The sequence below is a fragment of the Equus quagga genome, chromosome 2 (genome assembly GCF_021613505.1).
Source record: "Equus quagga isolate Etosha38 chromosome 2, UCLA_HA_Equagga_1.0, whole genome shotgun sequence".
Classification (NCBI taxonomy): Eukaryota; Metazoa; Chordata; class Mammalia; order Perissodactyla; family Equidae; genus Equus; species Equus quagga.
Genome location: NC_060268.1, coordinates 93,940,438 through 93,964,742, shown reverse-complemented (window position 1 = coordinate 93,964,742; position 24,305 = coordinate 93,940,438). Strand labels below are relative to the sequence as shown.

The 24,305-nt window shown below is 43.4% G+C and overlaps 2 protein-coding genes across 2 annotated transcripts in view; one reads left to right on the top strand and one right to left on the bottom strand.

Annotated features, from left to right (window-relative positions):
- Positions 1-4,589: 4,589 nt before the first annotated feature.
- WHAMM (WASP homolog associated with actin, golgi membranes and microtubules) overlaps positions 4,590-24,305 on the bottom strand; it is a 20,360-nt gene continuing 644 nt past the window's right edge. The window contains exons 2-11 of the mRNA XM_046652781.1: positions 24,083-24,300; positions 20,967-21,140; positions 18,189-18,339; positions 16,912-17,081; positions 16,137-16,302; positions 13,229-13,416; positions 12,235-12,321; positions 11,875-11,970; positions 8,001-8,484; positions 4,590-5,413 (exon numbers count right to left, since the gene is read on the bottom strand). Of these exons, the coding sequence (XP_046508737.1) occupies positions 5,094-5,413; positions 8,001-8,484; positions 11,875-11,970; positions 12,235-12,321; positions 13,229-13,416; positions 16,137-16,302; positions 16,912-17,081; positions 18,189-18,339; positions 20,967-21,140; positions 24,083-24,300 (2,054 nt within the window). The 3' untranslated portion in view covers positions 4,590-5,093. The remainder of the gene's footprint in view (positions 5,414-8,000; positions 8,485-11,874; positions 11,971-12,234; positions 12,322-13,228; positions 13,417-16,136; positions 16,303-16,911; positions 17,082-18,188; positions 18,340-20,966; positions 21,141-24,082; positions 24,301-24,305) is intronic.
- FSD2 (fibronectin type III and SPRY domain containing 2) overlaps positions 24,112-24,305 on the top strand; it is a 49,591-nt gene continuing 49,397 nt past the window's right edge. Inside the window, exon 1 of the mRNA XM_046653795.1 lies at positions 24,112-24,235. The gene's annotated coding sequence lies outside the window, so the exon portion shown is untranslated. The remainder of the gene's footprint in view (positions 24,236-24,305) is intronic.

The window sequence follows — 24,305 nt, the reverse complement described above, 5'->3', positions numbered from 1 at the left end:
TTCTGGATTTGGTTCATATTATTTTTGGAATTTTTCATATGTTAAAATGGACAGTTGTGTAATTTTTTTGTGCTCTCTTTGTCAGATATTGGTGTTGGGTTTGTGTTAACATCTATGAAAAAAGAAAGAAAGAAAGAACGAACTTGGGAAGCTTTCTCTTTTTTCTATGCCCTGGAAAAGTTTAAATAATATTTAGAACTTTTTGCTCCTTGAAGTTTTTATAACATGTATAAAACTGTCCAAGTCTAGTGCCTTTTTAGGAAATAATTCTCAATTTTTTCAGTGTTTTTCATGCTCATTGGTCCCCTCCAACTTTCTATTCTATAAGTTTTTGGCAATTTAAATTTTCTAAATACTGATTCTGTTAAGATTTTCAAATTTGCTAACATAGAGTTTTTTTATTCTCCTTTCTCACTCATAATGTTGTCTGTCTGTACTTCCCCCTTTTATTCTAATTAATTTTTCCAGAATTAGTCTATGTTATTGGTCTTTTTAAAGAACCATCTCTGAGACTTACATCTTAATTTACTACTTTACCATTTTATGATTTTTTTCATTTGTTTTTGTTTATTAATTCCTTTATTTTATTGTTATTTTTCACCTCAATTTGAATACCATTTTAACTTTTTCTTGTTTGGTAGTAGATGCAGTTATGAGCATTGTAAGGCTATGACTTTTCCTCTGAATACTTCTTTATCCATATTCCTTAAATTTTTAAATATGGTGTTCCAAGTTATAAATAATTTATAATTTCAGATTGACTTTATTTTTTACCAAAGTTATTTGAAATTATGCATTTTAATTTCCAGATAATCTGATACTATTGTCATAAACATTTGTTATAAATTTCTAGTTTTATTGCCTTGCTATCAAAGAGGGTATGGCATGTACAATTTCTGCATTTTGGAGTTTATTGATGTTTTCTTTGGACCTAATAAATTGTTAATTTTAATAAGTATCCCCAGGAAACTGGAAAAGATTGTATATTCTCCAAAGGAAACAAAATTCAACCTATATATGTTAATTTGACCTTATTAATTATAAGATTATGGACCTTTAATTTTTACTTACTTGATTCATTTAAAGACTAAGGAAAGTATGTTAGTCTCCCACTGCTATTGTATTTGTCTGTTTCTTTTGTGTTTCTAACAGTTTTTGCTTTATGTGTTTCAATATGTTGTCAAATTATCTTTTTATATTTAAGGGAAAAATATTTTCCTTTAAAGACTTGTATACCTTTGTGAATTTTACCTGATTTTGTTGTAACAGAGTTGTTTATGTAGAAATACATAGTTCAGTAAAATGTTTGTGTCTGTTCTTAAGTTGGCAAAAATCTTTCAGAAGCCCTTGCGTCCCAGCAAGATATTTGGAGGCCCTCGATCTCCCCAAGGGTAGGCTTGCGTACCCTGGGGCCACTTCCTGAGCCAAAACAAGGATGGCAATGTGGGTTGAGGCCCATAGATCCTGCTTTCCAGCCACCCCGTGATTGGAGAAACAGGGGCACCCGCCTTTCAGTTCATCACATTCTGCCTTGATGGCGCTGACACCAAAGCTTATCTCAACCCAGGAGGCACTTGAAGTCAGTCCAAACTCTGGACTCAGGGAGTTCAGAGCCAAGGAGAGGGGACAGTCTATCTCCTACAGCCTAGCTTCAAACTGCTCCAGTCCACCCTCCAGAGCCCTGCCAGTCGTCTCCGCCTCTCCCCACAGGACGTCCTTTCCCCCTCGCCAGCCCACCAGGTGAGGGCCGGCCCCTCAGCATGCTGGACTCCACCCTAAGACATGGCTGCTGTCCCCGGGGCAGCCTCTTCCACTACTGCAGCATTTCCTCCAACAGCACCGGGCTGCTCACTGCCAGCCCCAGACGGCCAGAGCTGGGGTGACCCCCAGCCACTCTGAAGACCTTGTGAGACCTCAGGCTTCAGGACTCTTAATCTTGGAAGGTTGCCTCCCTCCTCCCTCCTCACAGCCCCCTTTTCCTGACTTGTGCATACTAGTGTTTTTCGACGGGCAGTCTGCAGACCAGCTGTTTCCGAGCCGTCTGGCATTTCCAGGTCATCCCAGGAAAACGTCCTGGATTAGCACCTTTGTAGTCGGGCTGTGGCAGTGTGCATTCCAGCAATTTCCTTGTGCTAGACAGGATGATGGCTCCTGGCAGATGTCTAGATCCTAATTCCTGGGACCTGCAAATACCGTACCTTACATGGCAAAAGGGACCTTGCAGGTGTAATTAAGGTTATGGACCTTCAGATGTGGTGATTCCTGGGTTATCTGTCTGGGCCAGTCTAATCATATGAGTTCTTCAAAGCAGAGAATTTTTCCTGGCTGGGATCAGAAAGAGAGATGATGAGGAAGACACATCAGAGAGATGTGATGGAGGTGGAGGCTGGCTTTGCAGATGGAGGGAGGGGCTGTAGGCCCAGGAACCCAGGCAGCCGCTAGAAACTGGAAAAGGTGAGGAAATAGCTTCTCCCCAGGGCCTTCAGAAAGGAAGGCAGCCTGGCCAACACCTTGATATTAGCCCAGTGACCCATGTTGGACTTCTGACCTAGAGAACGGTAAGATGAGAAAATGTGAGTTGTTTTAGGCATAAATTTGTGTTTCTCTAAGTTTGTAGTAGTTTGTTATGGTAGCAAGAGAACATCAGTACACTCCTCATCTGAGTTTCCATACCTACGGTTTGAGAACCTCTGCTGTATAAATTCACTGAACTGCATAGTGTCACATAATGGGTGGTCATCAATCACAAGACTCTTGATTCTAGCTCCTGCTGCTACCTGCTTGGTTCCCCAGTTCAAATCCTGGAGAGGGAACAACTGAGCAAATGAATAAAGGAGCCCGATTGGCCCGACTCATCGTTTTGCAATCCAGCACAATCCACAGGATGCCGCCAGTTATGGACTGGCTGTCCTGGGATCAGCTTTGGCCAGAGGCCCATTGTCTCGGGGTATAAAACCTGGCCATGGTGGCTGCCCTTGTGGCCAGGGCTGAGGATAGGGGCGGCAGCGTGACGAGTCCGGGACAAGGTGCAGTGGTTGACTAGAAGAAAGGGGGGTCGGGAAGACTTCATAGGGGCGGGAGCTATGGCGTTGAGACTGAAGGACGGGTGTGGATATGCCAGGACAGAGAGGCAGAGGGCTGGGGGCAACCCTCATGCTTTAAAGAGCAGGACGTCTGGGGCTGGCAGCGAGCAGCCCGGTGCTGCTGGAGGAAATGCTGCGGTAGGGGAAGAGGCTACCCCGGGGACAGCAGCCATGTCTTAGGGTTTGGTCCAGCATGCCGAGTGGCTGGCCCTCACCTTGTGGGCTGGCGAGGGGAAAGGACGTCCTCTGGGAGAGATGGAGACGACTGGCAGGGCTCTGGAGGGTGGCCTGGAGTGGTTTGAAGCTAGACCGTGAGAGATACCCTGTCCCCTCTCCTTGGCTCTGAACTCCCTGAGGCCAGAGTTTGGACTGTCTTCAAGGCTTGTCTGGAAGAAGTGGGGAAAAGAGAGAAATGAGGGAGAGAGGGTTCCGAGAAGTTTTCATGTGCAGCAGACAATTGGGCGAGTGGTTTTATTTGGGAGAACTCTCTTTTGAGAAGGACCCTTTTTTTGGAAGGCTTCTCATCTTCGGCAGCCCTTAGAAAGCAAATTGTAAGAATCATCCAAGCCGGAATAAGCTCGCTGGAGCCTCAAAATGCTGAAATTACAGTGATTAAAGTAAAAACAATACCCAACTGCAAAATAAGCATTAAAAAGTCCAACAAAGTTCTGAGTTTACCATTTTTTTTAAATATCACATTATTTCCAGAGAATTGGTGGGGAAGGCCTGGGGCACAGCTGCTTGACCTGCTTCTAGCATTTGGAACTGAAGCCCAGGGAGTAGCCAGCAGGGGCCACCCCCCGTGTGGCACCCCTGGGAACCTGTGAGGGAGCAAAGGGGATGAGCCAATGAAGGGTCACGGCTTGGTACCTCAGACACCAGCGCCCGGGCCCAGGCTGACAGAGCGAGGGACACTCACACACGGGAGCTGGATGTGGGTCTGCACCCCTTGAGGTCAGAGAAGGGAGGACACGTGACAGACCTGTGGGTCACCTGACAGATCTCCAGCCACACACGGAGGTCCGAGGTGCAGCTACTGAAGAAGGACCCAAACCCCTCCCAGCGATTGCGGCCAAGGCCCCTCAGGCTTGTACAGGACACAGTTAGTTAAGAAGAAACTGGCAGCAGGAAGAGTTTTGGTCTATACCAACTTCTCTTTGGAGACAAAGGAGCGTGATTCATCTTGTTCTGTGGAAACCTGGGATTGCCCCGGCGAGAGGGAGGGTTAGGAGGTACGGGGATGCTTTGGACAATCTGAGAGACGAGTGGGCTGCCTTGTCCTGGCCGCTTCTGCTTTCCCAATTTTAACCCAAAGCAAGAAGAAGAGACTCCAGTATGAGACCTCAGTTCCCGAGAGGAACAGCACCCCTCCCCCAGCCACAGTATTTGCTTAAACAAATGTTTAGCTAAAATCGTACTGAAAAGGTTAAACCCACCCAGGTGGGGAAGGCTGTGCTTTGTATCAGGTAAGATGTTATGTTTTCGTTTTCTCACGTGTGACACTGATGCATTATAAATAGTCCTTTATTATGAGTTTATACAGTGCTTGATACTTAAATTGTATTTAAAATATTTAAAACAATTCCTGAATATAAGCAATTTATTCTGATTATTGCTAAAATGTTCACATTCAAACCTTTAACTCTGAGGACACCACGACCCCCCCGACACAGGAGGACACGGTCAGTAGCCTTAATAGTGCTGTTTACCATAGCACTGAAGCCATTTTTTAGAATAAGGGAATGGTTCTAGATTATCCATGTGAAAAATAAATACTCTTCTCTTACGCCAGCAATACTGTCTGTGTGTCCTTAGATCCCAACTACAGTCTCTGGTTTTAAGAGCCAGGACATTAAGTAAGAGCTGCAGCGTCACAGCCCAAGCCCTGCTGACCTGTTGGGGGTCCTGCGGCCAGTCTACCAGCACCTACACGTGCTTTTCAGGAACAGGCCTGGGGCCCACACCGCTCCATGCGGAACACTGCATGGTGCCTCTGGCCTTGGGGACAGCTTAATGGTCCCACTCGCCGGGGCTCTGCTCCTCCCTGTCCTCCTCCTCGTCTTCCTCCTCCTCCTCCTGCTCGGAGTCAGCAGACACTCTCTTGATCCTCTGGAGCGCCGCCTGGATGCTCCTCTCCAGGTCGCTGGTCGGCTTCCTGCTGGGGCTCAGGCCACGGTCAGGGTGGACCTTCTTCAGTTTGACCCCTTGCCGGATGGCAGCCAGAAGCTGTTCATTGACTGAGGCACGGGGAGGGGGCAAGGCAGGCGCTTCCGCTTTCTGGAGGGGGCTTCTGCCCTGCCGTAAGGAGGCCAGCACCTCATCCATAGAGCCTGAATGGAGCAAAGAGAGCAAGTACCATCAAGAAAACATACTTTCTCCCTGAGATGCCAAGACACTTTTGTAGTAGTTAGAGGTATTAAGGCACACATCAGTCAATGCTGTGATTTAAACAAATAATCATTCTTCCATTAAACAAATGCTTTGATTATTTGCTAGAAAGATCAACCACAAGCTCCCTGTTTGAATCCAGGATAGTTTAATTACTAGTATTTTACCTGGACCACTTACCTTCCACTACTTCAAACCCATAGCAACTCACAGGCACAGTCATGGACGCTTTTGTTAGAAAGTCTGTTTTTCAAAACACAGATGTTGTAATCTTTTTGTGTGATCCCGATGAGAGTTTTGGATGCTTGGGGTGTAGATAATCTGACCTGATGTGCATGACTCAGATACCTCTGAGACTGTATCTCTCCCATTTCCCTTCCCACTTTTTTTTTTTTTGAAGGAAGACTGGCCCTGAGCTAACATCCATGCCCATCTTCCTCTACTTAATATGTGGGACGCCTGCCACAGCATGGCTTGATGAGTGGTGTCATGTCCGCACCCGGGATCCGAACCAGCGAACCCCTGGCCGCCGAAGCGGAATGTGCGCGCTTAATCACTGCGCCACCGGGCCGGCCCCTTCCCTTACCACTTTTGAAAAATCTTTTTTAAAAATACACCGTGCTGTGTTTCTCTAACTTCAGTCCTGGATATTAGTGTGATGACTCGTTCTGTGACAGTGAAGTGTGTAGGTTTCCACACACAAAAAGGCTCCATCCACATAAAACTTCCACCAGCAGCTCAGTGAGCCTGGAGGGGGCCCTGGCTCATCTCCGTACACAGCGTGCTCACTTCCACCCACGTTACCCTGCGGTAACTTACGCGTGCTATTTTTGAGGGTGTGAAATGCTATCAAAACACAAATTAGATCAGACTTTAGAGGCTTTAGTGAGGAGAAGCTTCACTCTGGCATCTTGAAACCCCTGAGGGGGTAAAATCTTTTACCACCAGCCAGAGGTGGGCGTGACTGGAAGGTCCCGCTCATCTAGAGACCTTCCAGGTATGGCTTCAAGACTATGTCTAGTTCAAGACTGAAAGGCCACACGATGGCTAACAAAATGCTGCTTCTCTCTGGATTTAAACCTAAACGTTGCAATTCCCTTCTAGGAGTAATAAAACCAAGTTTCCCTATCAAGGGCATTTTTGGGTGAATTCACACTTTCTTATTCTCTCCAGTGGGATGAGGCGGTGTGTGCGCGTTGAGTAGAGCTTCCCAACACTGTGCATGGGCCCAGTGGGAATGAGGACCCCACATCCAAACTCCAGTGCAGGCACAGGTATCCAAGCGCTCACTTTCCATTTACACAATGTTGTCACACACTTCCACGGAAATGGGCCGTTTGGTCTCCACCTCATAGTGTGACATTTTCATTTGTACCTGGTTCTAAGTACAGTGAAACCTTGAACTCAGAATAACTAGAGTACACAATTAACCAGAACCACCATTTGGAACTGTTACCTGTATATCATTCACATCACTGATCACAGTACCTTTGCACGTTCTAGGTGGAGGTGCTCAAGCATAGTCTTTAAAACAGATGTACACAGCATTTTGCTAGGATTTATCTAAAACATACACACACACAAAAATATATCCCAAAGCAGCAGGCTCTGAGTCCAGGCAGATTTAAGCCAGTTTCCTCAACAGTCAACATCTAGACCAGAATTATGAGTCAGAACTACAGCCCTCTTTAAACAAATATTCAAGTGTATTCACTGTGCTGTACTTGCAAAGGCAAAAAGTGGTCCCCCCTTTTTTTAACCACTTCATTTTAACGATTTTATTTTTCCTTTTTCTGCCCAAAGCCCCCCAGTACATAGTTGTGTATTTTTAGTTGTGGGTCCTTCTAGTTGTGGCATGTGGGATGCCGCCTCAGTGTGGCCTGATGAGCAGTGCCATGTCCATACCCAGGATTCGAACCGGTCAAAACCGGGGGCCACCAAAGTGGAGCGCACGAACTTAACCACTCGTCCATGGGGCTGGCCCCTGACCACTTCATCTTAGAAAGATTTCCCACAGTAAAGTTTCTCAGTCTGCCAGTCAGTCTCCAAGAACCGCCTTCCATATTCTGGCTGATATTCCTCTACCAGAATTCCCAAGCAACACTGCTTAATTGCTTAATGCAATTTTGCTTAAAATGCAACAATTTAATTCTGTTTTAAGGACTCAGAATGCAACAGTAAGCTTAATTCAAAGCAACACTGAAAAATATTCAAATGGCAAAAATGGAACACTGACTGAAGTCTTAAGAAACCTGAAATAGACCGAGGAAAGCCTCAGAGATCTGACTCATGGGACATTAAATGTATAGAGATGGTTCCTTGAAGATGAGTTAGCGTTGACCAACCTCAGAGTTAGGCCATACTAACTTTGCAATAATAGAGTAATACTTAAGGCAACAGACACTGGAAGATTTTAAGACTGCAGAGAATTCTGGAAAAGACTGATCTGGAGATGACGGCTGCTAAGGCTAGAATGCTTCCACTGCTCAACAGCCCACAGGGAGCGGGGGCAGAATTCCAGAGGGTTACCTGGGCACTGAAAACTGTCTGAGGAATCACGTGGTCTTTCAGCAGGCGATTCACACACTAGCGGAAGTGGCCGGTCATCTTTTACTGAAGTCCCGAAGTGTAAATTCGGACGAGTTGCAGATTGAGAAGAAAAGGACCCAGGTGGGAGGGGCGGTGGGGGTGGTGGGGGCGGCGGTGGTGGCGGCGGTGGTGGAGGGGGAGGTTGTGGCAGGGGTGACAGTTCCTCACTGGATTTGGAGTGTGTTCGGTCACCAACTGGAACAAAGACCTGGACAGGGCTATTTCCAGGGCAGTCCTGACGGTCGGGGGCTTTCACATTGCTAACGTTAGACGTGGGAGCACGTCTGGTTTTCCTACAGGACTGATGAGTTACCACCGTCCTCCGAGACGGCGGTGAGGCTGTCTGCTGGGAACGTCCACCTGGCAGGTTTGGAGCCGCAGATTCTGAGCAAGGGGTCTTCTGTAGAGACTGACCTGGACATCTCTGAAAATGAAAAACTGCTGTGAGAAACGTGCCACAAATGCAAACCATCAAAATGCCGAAGCTTCCTATAAATAAATGAACCCTGAAGAGTTTCTGTGAGTAGACTGTTCACAGTGCCACCTTCTCACTCTGTACGCCACCCTTGCTACTAAATCTATAGAAAAAAATAAGCATTTACATCCTCTGATATAATACTTTCTCTGTAATAAAATAAAGATATGAAAGAATACATAGAGATGAAAATATTCATAATATTTTAGTATGAAATCTCAGAAACCTTAAATACCAAAAATAGAAAGTTATTTGAAAAAATGGTGAATTTATTTAAAATATTAGGCAGCCATAAAAAATCATAAATAGTACAAAGTCTGTGAAATATCCTAAAAAAATACAGATGATGAAGTGTTAAAATTTATAACCATGTAAAAAGACAGATCATGAAAAATACCAGCAGACATTATAACAGGAATTATGGATGTTTCTTTTCTCTAACTTTTAGGCTTAGAGTAAATTTTATAATTTAAAAATGTGAATTTAAAAAGTTCTGATCTCTCAGGTATTAGCTTGATAAAGAAAAATGTAACCCTACGAAGACCTAACCTTGAGGGGTTGGGAGGGTCCCTAAAGAAGGCACTGATTGGGGCCGGCCCCGGGGCCGAGTGGTTAAGTTCGCGCGCTCCACTTTGGCAGCCCAGGGTTTCGCTGGTTCGGATCCTAGGCATGGATATGGCACCACTTATCAGGCCACGCTGAGGCGGCGTCCCACATAGCACAACCAGAGGCACTCACAGCTAGAATAAATACAACTATGTACTGGGGGGCTTTGAGGAGAAGAAGAAGAAGAAAAAAAAGAAGATTGGCAACAGTTGTTAGCCCAGGTGCCAATCTTTAAAAAAAGAAGGCATGATTAGCCAATAAAACACATAAAATGTTACTACTATGTAGCCATTAATAGGAACTAGATCTACATGCACATATCTCAACACGAATACATCTCAAAAATATAATTTAAGTGAAAAAAGAAACTGGCAAAGGACGTATACAATATGATACTACTAATGTAAACGTAAACCCAAAACACGCCAAACGTAAACACTCAAGTTTAACTTGACACTTAAATACATCAAAAGTGTGATTCTGATAAACTCCAAGAGCATTTCTCTCTCTCTCTCACATTCTTCCAAGTCTTTTCAGAGCAAACAGCAAAACAATGGCAACCAGCCCCAAACCTCACCCAGGCATCTGCTAGTCACGCAGCTGCCATCATGCGGCTTTGGTCAGACAGGGTACCAGCACAATGACGATCCCAGGAGCTCCGGGCAGGACTCCAGGGCTCACTCAGTCATCCTCTGCTGCTGAGGATCACCAGCCACCCAAGGATCCCCTCCACAGCATGTCGCTGTGACTCCAGCCTGTCGAGTTCTCCTCTCCCTGAGGGCTCACCCAGGACAAATTACATCCTTTACTTCCTAACGGCCCTTCAGATATTTAAAACAACTTTTCTGGGCTCAGCAAGTATCATTTATCACATGACTTCGTTTCCACTCTTCCTCTCCTACTTGCTCCCTTCTGAAAGTGCTCGAACTGGCGTTGTCCCCTTCGAGGGTAGCGCTTCTCGGTGAGCACAGAATTCCCTCACTCCTCAGAGGGTGCTTCTGTTTGTACTCTCTAAAAACACATGAGCTTTTCTGCAGCTCCCTCGAAAGTGACTCAGGTGAAGCTGAAGGAAATTAGATTCTCAAGGTCCTCGTGCCCTACGATTAACCCACACACGCACTCCTTCTACCAGCCCCGTGTCCGTGTTCACCTCCATAACAGGTTTTTTGGTTGAAAACCTGCAACTTAAACGAATTTGAGGTCAACCTGTTAGGATTTTTAACTCATGGTTCCAGTCTGTTGAGATCTTAGGCTGCCTGATTCTGTCATCTTCCACCTGTCTATCCCGCCCATCTCCATATTTGAAAAGTTGATGCCTGATTCGACTGGTTCAGGGCAAAGGAGCTGGACTTGGAACCCTCCAATCCCTTCCTCCCACTGACTCGGTTCCACTCACCACGACCCTCTGGTGACGGCTGACCGAGCAGGGACTCTCCCCTCATCAGCTCCACGTTCATCCGGTGTTCAGGGAGCTCCCCTTCCATTCGGCCTTCCCACCTGGGTTCACGCCCAGGACCTCAGCCAGTACGATTAAGTCAGAGTCTCTGGAGGTGGCATCTGAGCATCGGTACTTTTTAGAAGCTCCCCAGGGGATCCTGAGGTGCCACCCAGGTTGGAGAATTCCTACGGCGACTCTGAAGCTAGCCCTGGCTCTGTACTACCTGGAGCTGAGCTGGGAAGCCACTCTGAGTCTCAGTTACTCATCTGTAAAGTGGCGATGATAACATCTCTCAAAGTTGTTTTAGGAATTAAATGAGAAGCAATGTGAGTGTCTAGCCCAGTGCCTGGTATACAGTAGGCACTCAGTGATGGTCAGAGTAGTAAGCATATCAGAAAAGAAGATAAAGTTAGTATGTCATGATTCATTGTCTCCAGTGGCCCCTACTCTTCTTGCTGGTGTCACACAGCACACCTTCAATACCTTATTCCAGAATCTTGTCTGGGAGTGGGTTGTTTCCTCTTCTGGGGGCAACAGTATACTGGGGTCTTTGTGAAGGTGTGTGTGATGAGAACAGGTTTATGTTTTATATTCAACATGTTTAATGTTATTCTTAAATAAGTATTTACTGTTTTTTTTTAAAACCCATTCACTTTTTTTGAAGAAGAAGATTAGCCCTAAGCTAACATCTGCCACCAACCCTCCTCTTTTTGCTGAGGAAGACTGGCCCTGAGCTAATATCCGTGCCCATCTTCCTCTACTTTATATGTGGGACGCCTACCACAGCATGGCGTGCCAAGCGGTGCCATGTCTGCACCCGGGATGCGAACTGGCGAATCCTGGGCCGCTGAAGCGGAACATGCAAACTTAACCACTGCACCACTGGGCCGGCCCCTCCATTCACTTTTCACAGAGCACTTTACTGATGTTACAGTGTTCCCTTGACTGCACTGTAAAGAATTCTTTATTACAAATGAGGAAAAAGCCAGCTAGTGTTGAGGGCAATTTAACTATTTTCGGTTTTCCCTGCAGGTTGACACAAGGTGGGCAGAGTCAGCACCACTTGGTCGGGAGGGGACAGCAGGACCCCTAGCGCGTGGCAATGTCGAAACATCTTGGTGTTCTAATATTTTTGGGTTTTATTTACATACTAAAAATAATGGCATTTGGGGAACATTTTGTGTTCCAAATCAGCTGTTCGTAATACTTTATACTTTTCTCCTAGGATGAGTGATCTTCATTTATTTCTCCAGAAAACGCAGGTGAGGTGAGGTGAGTTGAGTTCTGGAACTTACCTCCTTAAATGCCCTCACTCGTTGGAGTGTCTTTTGGCGTTCTTGGTGTATCCATTCTTTTTTCTTCTGCTCCTCTTCTTTTATCTTGTTTCTTTTCTATATTTAAACAAACATATTTGTAAATTTCTCAAAATAAGATTTTTCTCAAAATAAAATTTCTTTCTGGAGAAAGATAGGAGCCGTGACCCTCCCCACCACTGAGGCGGTGGCTCCCCGGGCTGCAGGGCTGGACCACGCGGTCTCCCCAGGGTCAAGGCTGACAGCTCGAGGCAGGTCCGGGGCGGCAGAGCGCCAGGCCCCACAAAGTGAAGCCGGTGTGTCACATGGCGCAAATATACACATTGCTCTTCAGCCACTCACCATCTGAATACTATGATGCTGATGAAAATATTTTCTACTTTCTTCGGCCTGTTGTAATCTGAGGCGATGATTTTCTTTGCATTGATCCTGGTGAAGCAAGATAAATCACCCACATGGTCTTTAATATTACCATGGGCTACAGCACAGAAGGTGAATAGAGAAAGCACTGCACTTGGGCTGTGGTGTACGGCGTTCGTCAATCAGAGTTCCCGCCATGGCCTCAGTCACATGATACGGGCTGATGGGCCGCTGCTAACGGGGATCACTTGCTCCCCGTCGGGAAGGCCACAGCTGTGAGTGAGCGCTTAGCGAGATGAAAAAGCAAATCCTCCAACCCAGAGGAAATGAGAGGACACACAGGTCGCCCCCCATTCCTAAGTGGGATGCATCCTAAGAATGTTTCAGTGCAGTTGTTTTAAACACATTTCCCCATAAGGTTACAAATAATACTTCCAAAAGCCTACAAAAGCATATCCCACCTACAAATACTGGAAAAATGATGTTAAAAACCACATTTCAGCTGTGCTTAACAGTTCTTAGGATGTTACCGTTTTATGTAATCATGGAGTTTTTAAAAATTAACCAAAAAAATCACATACCCAATATAAGGATTCAAATAAACTGAGTATTATCTCTGACTGATATTTTATAATCAACTTTGCAATAAAATTTTAGAATTTATTATAGCTTATTATTAGAAGTTTCTATCTAATGTGATTTTTTAAATACCTGTGTACATAACGGGCATTCAACAAATAGTTGTCGAATGAATTAATTAAAATCTAGAGATTATGATAAATGCTTAAATCCAAAAAGAAAAAGAATCTTTTGAAAGAAGATTATTTAAAATATATTTTAATTGTAGCCACTGATATCTACATAAACACAAAAAATTAAGCTCTGGTAAAAGGCTTATTTTCAATACTTCTCTATCTTTCATAAAAGAAGAAATTCCTGGAAAGAGAAAGAAAAGAAAGCTGCTAGGCGCCCCTGCCTTTCTGCTCCGGAGGTGGGCTCTCCTGGCGCAGATCCGGCCCCGTCTAGACTCCAGCCGCTGGCACTGCCGGCTGAGTTCTTTCAGCTCCAGATTCTTCTCCTCCTGCAGCCCCATCACAGCATCAATGACTTTAAGTTCCTCTGGACTTTCACACGGATCGTAATAGACAACTTCATCTTGCTTATCTAAAAACATATTGATGATTTTTTAAAAACATGTTTTTATTCTTAAAAATAATGCATAAATTTTTTTTTAATGTAAGGAAAGTAAAGATCACTTCTAATTCCACCACCCAAGGAGAAGCATTGTTAACGCTTATGTATGTATATGTGTACACACATACACACACACACATGCACTCTACTTATATAGCTACACATATCAATAAACAGAATTCTTGGAGAACATTTTCCGTGTGATGGGAATATAATTTTAATGGCAACACAGTATTCTCTAACTTAAGGATTCTCTGTTGTTATCCAATGTTCCATTATTATCAATTTCACCATGATGAACATCTCTGAATATAAATCTTTGTGTACACTTTTTATGACTTCCTTTATTTAAGGCTCTTGATAACTATTGTCAAATTGTCCTCTAGAAAGGCAACTTACAGTTTACCAGCAGTATATCATTAAGGTGCCTTAATGATATTTAATCTTTTTTTTTTTGAGGAAGATTAGCCCTGAACTAACATCTGCCACCAATCCACCTCTTTTTTTTTGCTGAGGAAGACTGGCCCTGAGCTAACATCCATACCCATCTTCTACTTTATACCTGGGACGCCTGCCACAGCATGGCCCAATTAGCGGTATGGAGGTCCGCACCTGGGATCCAAACTGGTGAACCCCGGGCTGCCGAAGTGGAGCGTGTGAACTCAACCACTGCACCACTGGGCTGGCCCCAAAGATATTTAATCTTGATTACATATTCATTTTTTTTAAATGCATCCTAATTGCAACAAATTCAAGCCCTACAAAAGTACATAAAATAAAAAGTGAAATTTTCTTCCTTCCCCAAACCTTTCAAAACTCATTCTCAGAGGAAAACATTCTGAACAATTTGGCACGTGTCCTTCCAGATTAACTTTTTTCTAATAGAAGTTTTTCCTAAATATGTACAATGCTTATGACCTGACACTACTGTAAAGTTTTTTGAATACTTAGGATTAAATTACGTGTTCAGGATCTATGTGAAGAAAATTATTAAACTGGGAGCAACTTTAGGGGAAAAAAGACTTAAGTAACTGGAGAGGCCTGCCATGCTCTTGGATGGGAAGATTCAAAAGTGAAAAGATGACAATTCTCCCCAAATTAATCTCTAATTTTAAGCAGAATCCCAATAAAAATTCCAAAGAGTTTTTTGTTTTTTTGTTTTGAACTTGCCAAAATGATTCTAAAGTTCATCTGCAAGAATGAAAGAGTGAGAATAGTCCAAAAACTCGGGGAAAAGTAGAGGAATGAAGGAGGTACTTGCTTTACCAGGTACTAAAACATCCCTCCACAGCACAGTAACGGGAGCAGCACGGCACCAGTACCAGAAGCCACTCACGAATCAATGACAGCAACTAATTCATCAACAGAGCAAAACAAATATAATAATTCTGCATGGGAAACAGGTGGCAAGTCAAAGCAGTAGGGGAAAATGTTCTTACAACCAATGACTGGGACTGCTAACAATTTGGAGGGAAAAGTTAGATTCCTACCTACATCAAAATAAATTTCACCTGGATTAAAGGGCTAAATGTTCTAAAAAACAAAATCATAAAAATACTAAAAGAAAACATAAGTATATATTGATATAATTTGGGGTTAAGGAGGACTTTGCCAGGTAGAACACCAAAAGCAAAAGATTGATAGATAGGACTTCATAAAAATTAAATATTTCTGCAAGGCAAGAAAAAGCCAATGACAAGGAGACATTATTTGCAACATATTACAGATAACAGAGTAATATCCATAATATGGAAAGGGAACATTCCAAAGAAAAATGGGCAAAGACCACAAATAAAAGATGGAATAAAAGAAATACAAGTGGCCTGTAAACATGCAAAATTGCATTCAACATCACTTATAATTAAATAAATGAAAATTAGAAGATGCCATTTCTTTCTACCAAGTAGGCAAGAATTTAAAAGAATGATATAAGCATGGAGACACAGATATTTTCATAATCTGTGGATGGGAGTATCATTTTGTGCAACCTGTCTAGAGGGCCATCAGGTGGTATGAAATTTAGAAATCAGAAAGTACTAGAGGGGAGGAAAAAATGTGCACCAAATGACTGTGGAGGTGTTGTTTTAACAGATATGTGTCAAAATACGTTTGCATTGTGCTTGACCCAATGATTCCATCTTTAGAAATTTATTCCAAAGAAATAATCTGTCGTCTATACAAAGACATGTACAAAGGAAGGTTCTTCACATGACACTGCCGTTCCTAACAGTGAAGAACTGAAAATCACGGGGTAGCCATACACTGGAATACTATGCAGCCATTAAAAGTGTTGATGTTTCATTACTCACTGAGGTGGAAAGATGGTTATCATGCATTACAAGAAAAAGAGGTTACTGAACAGGATATATAGTTTTGGTTTACAAAATTCGTATTTATTTATATACATCAGCATACAAAAAAGGCTGGAAAGCTATACAGCAAACTGTTATTCCTAAGTAACTCTAGATGACGGAACTGGGGTTAATAACAGTTTTCCTTTCTTTGTTTTGCTGTGTGTTTAACAAAGAATATGTTATCTGAATAATGAAAATACTGAAAGGAAATTTTATTTAGCAAATTTCAGTAGAATGTTTTAGACAATGTACAAGAAGTAACTGATAATATGGTCTGTATTTCCCTGAATGTGTAATTTAAGCATTTTAATATATATATTTAAATATAAATTTTACCTTTTATAAGTCTTTTAATAGAGTCCAACTGTGTAGTAAGCAGTATTTCTTCATATTTTAATATCTCGAATTTAACCTCATATAGTTCTAATTGAACTTCATAATATTGTATTTCTAATTCATCTACAACATTTATATTTTTTTCTTGTTCTGGAAGATCTTCCATCTTGTTTTCATGAAAAAAAAATAAGAGCCAGTTAAAATAATTAGTATATTAAAAGCAAACATTAGAAGTATTCGAGCTATTTTCTATTCCTCGCTCAGTACCAAATATAAAAAAGCAAAGAGAGAAGAAACACTTTTCCGTTTCATTTAACGAAACAAAAATGCCTTCTTCAACATTTATTACAAATACTTTCTCTCACCTTGAAACATATGACAACATTTAGGGTTTGAGAAAAATAAATGGCAATAAAGTATTTACAATGTTTTCTGCTTTAAAGTGATAACATTACAGGAAAGAATCTAAGTGACTGCGACCTTAGGATGAAGCCCCTCTGGTTATTCTAAAGACGTGCTGAAAACACTGCTTGATTGACTTTAGAGTATATTACCTACTTCAGCACTGAGCTCAATGTTACTATCAAGTGAATCCTACAATACAGTCTTTCAAAAACATCTAGACCAAATGGAAACTTTATGGCCAACCTTCCATAGTCTCTAAATTCTCATCAATAAGGGAAGAAGGGAAGGCTTTAACAAGGCCTGGAAAGAAAGGTGCTATCTGAAATAAAAGTCTATTTTTAAAACAAAGTTACACTCATCTTTGTCCTACCTTTCCCTGAATTTCAGCTCTTTTGTGATTCAAACACAGCTCCTTGGCCCTCATGAGCTGCAGCGTCTCTTGGGCGAACATCAGCTTGAGTTTTTCGAACCTGGGAATTGCCGTGGCCCAGGCAGCTGGGCCAAATCTCTTCTCATCCTGTTCCATTTGTTTCTGCATTTCTGTTGGATTATAATTAATCAAATAAAACATAATTACAACTCGTTAAAAAGGGAAAAATTTATCCTGAGCTAATTCTTTGTTTATTGCCTCCCATATTAACTGCAAAACATCCTCTTAAAGGAAAAATTATCGTATTTTAATGACTTTTTTATTGTCACAAAAATAGTACATGGTCATTGGTATAAAGTTTTAGATACTTTATTTTTTAAAAAAAGAAGGAAATAATAAACCATGAATGTCACCTACTTGAGGCAATTGCTTCTTACATTTTGGTGCATATCCTTCTGGACTGTTTCTATGTCTAGCTAGACAGGCTTATATAGATATTTTGACCAAAAAAAACCCCCTTACTATGATCATCATTCTGCTTTATAACTTGTTTATTTCACTTAATATATCATGGAACTGTTGCCATTCACAAAAATAGACACAGAGAATTATGCTTAATAGCTGCGTGGTATTCCATTTTATGAACGGACGGTAATGTGACAAACTGATGACATACATTACATTGTTTCGTCTTTGGGACTGTTATGGACAATGGTTTAAGATCAGACAAAAGTCCTCCCCCAGCCACCAGACCTACATGGTCTCCTCCCTGCCTGTCTGGCCAGCATCCTCTCACACCGCACGCTCCACACTGTGCTCCGGCCCCATGGGCCTTCTTTAAGTTCCTCAAACTTGCCACGGTCCCTCAAGCCAGACAGGGCCTTTGTAAATGCTATTCCTTCTGCACGGAACACTCTTCCTTCACTTCTTTGCTTTCTCGACCTCCATTTACCCTTCAGACCTCAGGGCAAGCGCCACTTCTCAGGTGCCTTCGCTGACCACTCTGACTGAGCCTCATTTCTCTCTCGTGGGCTCTCAGAGCCCCATGTTTCTCTTCTTCACGTGGCTTCTTGCCACTGCCATTTTCCATGTTTGAACAAACACATAATTAAGATGTCGCTCCCCTCACCAGACTGTACAGTGTCTGTTTATAGTTATCCTTGTACTGAATCCCCAGTACCTAGAAAACACAGTGTCCGGTGCTTAAGAGGCGCTCAAATGTTTTTTGAATAAAATGAAAATTACACATATCTTAGAATAGCATTTTAAATTATTACCTGCTAAGGCTTCTACTGTTTCTTTAAAATAATTCACTGTAATATCTTGAATAGAGACAACAGCTTCTTCGGCCCGACTGGTCCATTCTTGGGCTTCCATCTGCAAGGCGACTATCCTTTTAGGACCCAGATCATCTTCCTCCAAGGACTTCTACAGAAAGAAGGGAAACTTGTATGAGTAAGAGAGAATACTAATGTAGGGCCATTAGGAAATTGAAAGGAAACTGGTCACGTGGATTATTTCAACTACTTTTATTACTACCACGTAAGCAATTAAATTTCATTCATTCAGCAGTTTCTTACTGAGTATGAATAAGGCTCTAAGCTGGCCACCACCTGAAAGACAAAGGGATACTCTGGGGCATAAATTTTTTTAAAAAACCTACTTTCACTTTGCATTACTAGAATAACTTTTTCTAGAGAGAAATACTGTCAAGTTATGTTTCTCTATTGATACCAATAAGCAATTGCTTAAATGAGATCTGGGTTGTTGAGCACTCAGCATAGGGCCTGGCACACTCAAGGGTTAGCTGTTGCTATGGCTTTTTTAGGGACGTGGCAAGAAGCTTTTCTATAGTGTGATTCTCTCCTGAAGGGCAAAAGTAATACAATAACCTAAAAGATAGGAAAACCTGTACATTCACCATTATGACATGTACTATGTCACCCAGCATCCAATTCTTCTACAAAGTTAGTAACATAAGAACAATACACAGGTTAGCCATAAGGGAAATGTAAATCAAAACCACAATGCGATCCCACTTCATACCCACTAGGAAGGCTAAAATCAAAAAGGCAGACAAGAACAAGTGTTGGCGAGGATGTGGACAAATTGGAACTCTCATTGACTGCCAGTGGGAATGTAAAATGCATTTGCTTTGGAAAACAGTCTGGCAGTTCTTTAAAAGGTTAAACATAGAGTTTCCATATGACCCGGCAATTCTACTCCCAGGTATAGATCCAAGATAAATGAAAATATATGTCCACATAGTCACTTGCACACAAATGTTCACAGCAGCATTCTTCATAATAGCCAAAAAGTGGAAACAACCCAAATGGCCATCAACTGCTAAATGGATAAGTAAAATATGCTATATCCATATAGTGAATATTATTCAGCAATAAAAGGAAATGAAGTTCAGATACACGATACGACATGGATGGACCTTGAAAACATTATGCTATACGAAAGGAGTGACACAAAGGACCATGTGTTGCATGGTCTCATACAACATGAAAGGTCCAGAACAGGGAAATCTACAGAGGCAGAAATCCCCAGGTTGCCTATCATTGGGAGGGTTGGGGGTAATGTGGTGTGACTGCTAATGGGTATGGAGTTTCTTTTTGGGGTGATGAAAATGTTCTAAAATCAGACAGTGGTGATGATTGCACAACTCTGAATATTCTAAAAACCACTGAATGGTATACTTTAAATAGGCGAATTGTATGGTCTGTGAATTATATCTCAATAAAGCTGTTATTTAAAGAAAGAAAAGGGGCCGGCCCAGCAGCATAGTGGTTAAGTTCACACATTCTGCTTTGGCGGCCAGGGTTCCCCTGTTCGGATCCTGGGCACTGACCTAGCACTGCTCCTCAAGCCATGCTGGGGTGGCGTCCCACACAGAAGAACTAGAAGGATGTACAACTAGGATATACAACTATGTGCTGGGGCTTTGAGGAGGAAATAAAAAAGAGGAAGACTGGCAACAGATGTTAGCTCAGGGTTGATCTTCCTCTCCCCCCAAAAAATAAAAGCATACCTTGAAAAAAAATAAAAAGTCTTTCATTTGTTTATTTTTTTTTTTTTGAGGAAGATTAGCCCTGAGCTAACTACTGCCAATCCTCCTCTTTTTGCTGAGGAAGTCTGGCCCTGAGCTAACATCCATGCCCATCTTCCTCTACTTTATATGTGGGACGCCTGCCACAGCATGGCGTGCTAAGTGGGGCCATGTCTGCACCCGGGATCTGAACCAACAAACCCCTGGCCGCCAAGAAGCATTATGTGCGCACTTAACTGCTGCGCCACCGGGCCAGCCCCAAAAGTCTTTCACTTAAATATACAAGAAGTAAAGACTATCCAAATAATAGACTTTCAACACAGTGAACAGAACAACTTTCTCCACAGGTTAGAGAGGCATGAATTTCATCTAAACATGATGGCGTTTTTACGGTACAGTAGCCTGGCGGGGGTCACGGGTACCTGTGTGGAAGGACGCCCAGTGCAGGGGGCAGAGATCAACAGACTCTGGGACGTCTTCTGATGCCAGCTGGTTGAGACCCAAAGACAGCTATTTAACCCCTCTGTGCTCTGGACTCACTTGTACCACTGGGACGACCACGCCTATTCCAACTGGCGTTACAGGGTTGTTCCATGGCTCAACGAAGTAAGAGCGAGAACAGCATTTACTAAAGTTTAAATGACTCGATTACAATCCAGGGCCTTGCTAATAAAATTTTCATCCTATTTCTAAGAGATTCTCATGGGTCCTTAGAGACTGAAAATCAGCTAAAGTAAATAGGCATCAGATCGAAAGCAAGTCATCAGCAAAGAAAGTGTTTAACCCTTAAGATCTGCAAAAATCTTAATGTATTAAGAAGATGACCAATGTAAAAATGTCTTCATTTTTATCAATTTTCAAAAATAAATTCGATATATTTACATCGTCTAAACATCAAGGTGAACCCAAAGCACAAACACAGATTGAATCTTAAATGTGACTAAAGAAAATATGTAACACATAGTAAATCTGATAAAATAAAAATATAAAGAAAACATACCAGAATATCAAGCTTACATGAAGCCGCTACTTCTCGCATATGCCTGAACGGCTGCAGTAAATACTGGAAGAAGGCGGTCGCCATAGTCACTAACTCCTGGTATGCCTCATCTTCCTCTCCATAGACTTGCATCAATGCTACCATGGTGTCAGCCTTTTCATGTCCTTGAAGAACCTAGAAGGTCAAATATGGACAGCATTTATAAGGTTACACGAAACAAACTAAGCAAAAGAAACCTTAATATTCTAAACCTTAATACGTCAATTTAAAAACTGATTAAATATGAAAATGCTGTTTTCTTGGGTAAGCAAAATGCTCAATAAAACAAGAATGGTTAAATAAATCACGGTATAGCCGTGCCGGGATAGCATTACTGGAGTCACTCAGCCCTGTGCTTTCGGACGTTGTTTAGAACAACAGAGGGACTTCATAGTAATAAATGGTGGAGAAAGCACAGCTGGAAACTTTATCTCAACTACGTACAAAGTACTGAAAGAAGACTTGAAAGAAGCATCAAATATTAGCAGTGGTCATCTCCGGGTTGTAGATTGTGGATGATATTTCATCACCGCTGTTCTGATCATAAAGGTTTAGTGAGGCTGTACTCCTGTTTTAAAAGGTCATGAGGACGTTATAGAAATGCCCCGTGTTTCTGCAGCACGCTGACTCCCTTAATTCCCCAGGTGAATACTACCACCAAGCCCCCAGCAGAGCAGACTCATTTACAGAGTCACGACTCTAGCTGTGGCCCTGGTCTCCGCAGAGCGCTTCTTCTGACACAGGGTAGAAAATAAACTGAGCGGTATATAATCTAGATAAACTCATTTGGTAAGAAATTCTCTTACCCCCAGGAGAAGAAAAATAAAATTGAGTAAAAGAATAGAGTTTTTTTCCAGTCAATACATGCTTAAATTCTTCTATTTCCATGCCTATACACAAAGATAAAGTGATCTACGTTCAGCTGTAGTTTCATCCAGGTGACAAAAGTAGTATTTTTTTTAAAAAAAGCAAAATTTTCCCTGAAGAAAATTAAGACACACACACACACAAAAGTAAACTTAACACAAACTGGTCATTTTCAGCCCTATTTCTTAGGCTATTCAGAAGAATTCAAGACATTCAGCTTCATTTTATATATACCAGCAATATTAGCAATTGGTCTAATTCTAGAATCAATTGCTTTTCTACTCTAAAAATGAGGTATTATTTATACACCTTTCCATGGATGTGGTACACTGTGGCTTTAAGCCCTCCACCATCCTCCATTTTTAAGTTCCAGGTAAACAGGAGGCCTGCACCAGTGTGAAAAGCCAACTCAATAGTATGAACTATACTGGTGCTATAATACCCACGAATGTACTTCGATTTGGGTAAACTACAACTTTTACGATAGTAACAGAAATATGTTCATTTAAGGAAAAAGCACTTCTCTCTGTGAGAAACCAAGTGTCTAAAACATAAAAACTTGTCTGATACAAAATGATAAAGTTGAGGATCAAAAGTTGCCTGGCACGGGGCCGGTCCGGTGGTGCAGCTAAGTTCGCATGTTCCACTTCGGTGGCCCGGGGTTCGCCAGTTCGGATCCTGGATGCAGACATGGCACCGCTTGGCACACCATGCTGTGGCAGGCGTCCCACACATAAAGTAGAGGAAGATGGGCATGGATGTTAGCTCGGGGCCAGTCTTCCTCAGCAAATAGAGGATTGGCAGCGGATGTTAGCTCAAGCTAATCTTGCTCAAAAAAATAAAAAAGCTGCCTGGCCTGAAACTGCCCTGTGGTTTCCTCATATTATAAAGTGAAATCAACCCATGAGAAGTGGGTGTGCAGATATTTACACATAAAAGCACAGTATAAAATGACATCACTAACTCTTTGGATAAAACCATTTTAATTTCAAAAGCTCATTCTAGGGGTAAAGGGGCGCATGTGTACAGTGACCAACAGCAACTACACTTTCGGTGATGAACATGACGTAGTCTACACACAAGTCGAAATATAATCACGTACACCTGAAATTCAGATAACGTTATAAACCAATGTGACCTCAATAAAAAATAAATAAAAAGCTCATTCTATATTTAGCTTGAGAGGATATAATTAAGATTGTGCAATGCGGCTGAATGCTTCTCTTACACCCCCTCTTCCTCAAAAGAATGCACGGAAAAATCATCCAGATTAAGAATGGCCTGTAAGGAGAAAGGGCCAGCAAGAGGACACGTCCAGGGTGAAGGAGACAGCGCTAAACTTGGCTCTCCTGAGTAAACTGTGGATATAGACGCCATATTTTCTCCTAAACCCTCTGTAAACTTGTATTCCTCCTCCCCTTAAGTTTTATAAGTTCACCCCTCCAATTATGAAGAGCTCGGTCTCTGAAATGATCTCTTTCAAGCTTAAAATCGCACTCCTGTTGTTGCTGTTCCAAATTGAGGAACAAGGCTCACTTCCTGTCGGCTTTCCGTTTGACCCAGTCTTTATTAGTTTAAAAACCAGTCTCCTAGAGGCCCTTTCACCCTCTAACGCGTCTGTCCCCATCACTGATCTGCCCTAGCACACAGAACGCGGACCTGTTTACACTTAGCCTGTGTCATTCTTCCCTACGTAGAAGGGACATTTCCAGTTTTGCTTTCGATACTTTCTGGCATTTCCCGTCACCACAGCCTGCTGGGCCAGCATCGTCGGTGCAAAGGTGGAGGGCCCGCCCCGCTGCTGCTTTAACTCGGTCTGCCCTCGCGCCAGGCCTCCCGCGGCGCCCGGCCGGGGATGTGCCCTGCACCCCTGTGCCCCTTTCCCCCGTCCGACCGGGAGTCGCCCCTTCCTGGTCCCTTCCCCCGGGATGGGCCCCGCGCCCCTGCGTCCCCGGGCCCCTTGGTCCAGTCCGACCGGGAATCGCCCCTTCCCCCGGGACGGGCCCTGCGCCCCCGCGCCCCCGCACCCCCTGCGCCCCTTCCCCCGGTCCGACCGGGAGCCGCCCCTTCCTGGTCCCTTCCCCCGGGATGGGCGATGGGCCCTGCGCCCCTGCGCCCCCGCGCCCACGCGCCCCTTGCCCGGGTCCGACTGGAAATCGCCTCTTCCCAGCCCCGCCCCCGGGACGGCCCGCGGCGGGGACCCGGCGTACCTGGCGCAGGCGCGCGCCCGCCTCGGCGCACCGCGCGCGCAGGGCGCGCTCCCGGAAGGCGCGCGGGCTCTCGCAGTCGACCTCGGCGCCGTCGGCCGGGAAGAGCGCGGCGCGCACCGCCGCCCCGCCGCAGCCGCCGGCCGCCTCGCGCAGGTAGCGTTCCAGCTGCGCGCACAGCTCCTGCAGCGCCGCCTCGCCGGGGCCCGCGGGGGCCGGCCACAGC